General features: G+C 36.2%; 1 protein-coding gene across 1 annotated transcript; it reads left to right on the top strand.

The window, feature by feature from the left end:
- The first annotated feature begins 1054 nt into the window (after nucleotides 1–1054).
- LOC149209650 (vacuolar-sorting receptor 4-like) lies at nucleotides 1055–1743 on the top strand. Its single transcript, XM_089394308.1, has 3 exons — nucleotides 1055–1326; nucleotides 1409–1475; nucleotides 1569–1743. The coding sequence occupies exons 1-3, from the start codon at nucleotides 1309–1311 to the stop codon at nucleotides 1703–1705; spliced, it is 222 nt and encodes a 73-aa protein (XP_089250434.1). The 5' UTR covers nucleotides 1055–1308; the 3' UTR covers nucleotides 1706–1743.
- The last annotated feature ends 1205 nt before the right edge of the window (nucleotides 1744–2948 follow it).

Raw genomic sequence — 2948 nt, 5'->3', positions numbered from 1 at the left:
GCCCCCAACCTAATGCAACCTATCAAATAAAAGTTACCTAGGCAATGTGCTAGTTTCCTGAAAGGTCAATTGACAGTTGGAAGGCTAGGACCTTCTTGAACAGAGCTTCTTTAATAAGGGCTCTTAAAGTGAGTCCCATGAATGTTGTGGCAGCTTCTGTAGAAGAAGCCTGCTTCCCCGTTTTTCCAGAAGATTTCTTTTAGTAGTAAATTTCCAAATGTTTAGTGAAGGAGTGTCTTTTTATGCCAAATAACAAAATAATTGTGTTGCACTAAAATTTGAATACTTATTTTGCTGATCAATGGGTTAAGTTTTTAAGTAGTGCCTATATAACTAAAATGCAACTTATACATGAAATAAGGTGTGCAATTCTAAATAGGTGCTTTTCTTATGGATGGGGTGCATTCAACCACACGATTCCAATTAACTAATACTGACATAAATTGTTAAATATCTTCAGCAATTTTTTCTTCATTTACATGTTTCCGTTGGTTAAGGGTTATGTGAGCTTTTATGCATTAAGTCAACTATAATGAAAATGCATTAGGTCCCTATATCACATGGTTTGAGTTTTTGTTTGAGTTCAGAGACCAAGTTCAGCAGCGCAAAACTATAACATGAAGTTTGCAGTGAAAAACATGTAATAAATTCAGCATTAAATTTTAGAAGCTCAACGTATAAAATTTTCAAAATTAATAAAGGTACAAATTTAGGGATGTAGGTTTGGTTTTTTGAATTAGATTTTTTACTTCTATTAAAAATTGAATTTGAATAACTTAGGCATAAAGTTCAACTTGACATTTGTTTAGAGTTGAAGGTCTGCAAATTTCAAATTTCAAGCTTGAAATCACTGAATGCAGTGACTAATTTAGACCCAACCTTTCTGTAGTGTTCACCCTCAGGTAGATATCCTATCTTCAATAAATTTGGCTGGTTAAAATGTTGTTCTTGTGGTCACAAGGGCCAAAATTAGATTGTGAAGCACAAGCCAATGTGGTAGCACATGTTAGTGCTCTTACTGAAGCTTATGTGAAGCACATATCAATCTGTCTCTTCAGTGCTAAGTTGTAACATTAAAAGCATTTCTTCACCTTCCCCTTCATTCAGCTCGAGAGAATTATCATTTTTCCATCATCTTTAGTTGTTGTTATCAGGTAATGTGTCTAGTTACTTTTGCCTAATAACCATTTCGAGTGAGATGCTTTAATGATCTAATATTTTTCCCAAATAACTATTTGACCAGCTGCCGGGCCAGGACGGTGCAAAATCAATAATGGGGGTTGCTGGCATAGTACCCAGGATGGACAGATGTTCTCTGCTTGTCTGGTAGAGCTCTTATCCTACTCAACTGGAAGTTAACCATATAGACTTCAATGGAAAATAATATTTACTCTTTCCACTACTACAGGACACACAGACAAGTGGATGCAAGTGTCCTCCTGGATTTAGGGGAGATGGTGTTGATAAGTGTGAAGGTATGTTGAGGCAGATACCTCGCCAAGTGATGAAAACAAATTTTGTTAGTGCAATTACTAATTCTCTTTTTGTTTTAATAACTTGCGGCTCAGATATAAATGAATGCAAAGAAAAGGTAGCTTGCCAGTGCTCAGAGTGCAGTTGCAAAAATACATGGGGCAGCTATGATTGTAGCTGCAAAGGTGACCTTCTGTATATTAGAGACCATGATACCTGCATAAGTAAGTAGTTCAGTCATCTGCATCCTATGTTTAACAATCTATTCATATGACTGCTATGTTATTCAGGGTTTTATATTGATTAATTTGCATTTTTTTTTTAAGCTGAAGGTAAAGTAGGAAATAAAGTATAGCTTTCCAGTTAACCAGGGCAAGCAAATGACCCAATCATTGTTACCATATTACTCCTTGAACCAATTAATGCATTAGCCTGTATGTCATCACGTGTTGTAAGCTTATTTCACCAGCTTAGCTTGGACTATTATGGTACTAAGGGCATAATTAGAGTCTTATACATGGAGGCACAATAAAATAGAATATAGCTAGTATTACGTAGTGTGCTTTATAATGGTGTCTTTTAAATTGGGTCATTTTGAAACATTGAGGCAGTTTCTTGTGCTTTTGCTCTACCATGGTCTGTGCTTGTGTTTTTTCCAGTTGGGCTGTGCATTATTGTAATTTATTATATGCTTCCCCCAATTATTCCTATGTTTTATCTAAATCAATATTGAGAGGAATGAAATGAACAAACGCTGTAAATTTCCCCATAAAGCATGATAACCTGTTGTCTGAACATGTCTTTCATACACTGATTACTTGTCCTGTCTAGCCAATTGTTTATTAGAATGGCTTGGACCCGCCAGAAAGTGAGTGTAATATAATCTATTGCCCACAGCCCTCTTGTAAAATGCAACATCATTTTGATTAGGTTCATGCTCCCAGGTCTGTAGAGCACATATAACCACAGCTCCAAGCCTGTCACACTCAACTGCCAAAACCTCACTTGCAATCTAACACCAAGATTTCATTTGAGATTTGCCCCTGATGTCAGATACATCACCTAATTTTCCATTTACTTTTGCCGTCACATACATCATTTCATATGCCATCTGCCTCCGATGTCAAATAGATCACTTAATTGCACCGATTGCATATCAAATTCTGCACCTTCCATCTTGCAACATTGAAATGGTAAGTTTTTTGTTTTATGGCGATCATTAAATATCGGTTTGCTCCAATAAATGCTCCTCATATTGGATTATATCCCCTCCAATCTGATCTTGAAGTATTTCAGCTCCATTCTAAATCAATCCGTATATGTACTTAGTTCTGCACGTGTCAGAAATTTATCCCGCATTCAACTCTTGCGATCTTGCACGGCTTTCCTAAGGGCATAATTAGAGTCTTATACATGGAGGCACAATAAAATAGAATATAGCTAGTATTACGTACTGTGCTTTATAATGGTGTCTT

Source organism: Pinus tabuliformis, chromosome 1_2 (assembly GCF_031772625.1).
Source record: "Pinus tabuliformis cultivar Carrire ecotype Pingquan chromosome 1_2, CPIR1, whole genome shotgun sequence".
In the NCBI taxonomy this organism is placed as follows: Eukaryota; Viridiplantae; Streptophyta; class Pinopsida; order Pinales; family Pinaceae; genus Pinus; species Pinus tabuliformis.
This window is presented reverse-complemented; position numbering and strand designations above follow the sequence as displayed.

Coding starts and splice junctions, on each gene's coding strand:
- LOC149209650 (XM_089394308.1), top strand. Junction 1,476..1,568: donor TGGTGTTGATAAGTGTGAAG/GTATGTTGAGGC, acceptor CTTGCGGCTCAG/ATATAAATGAATGCAAAGAA.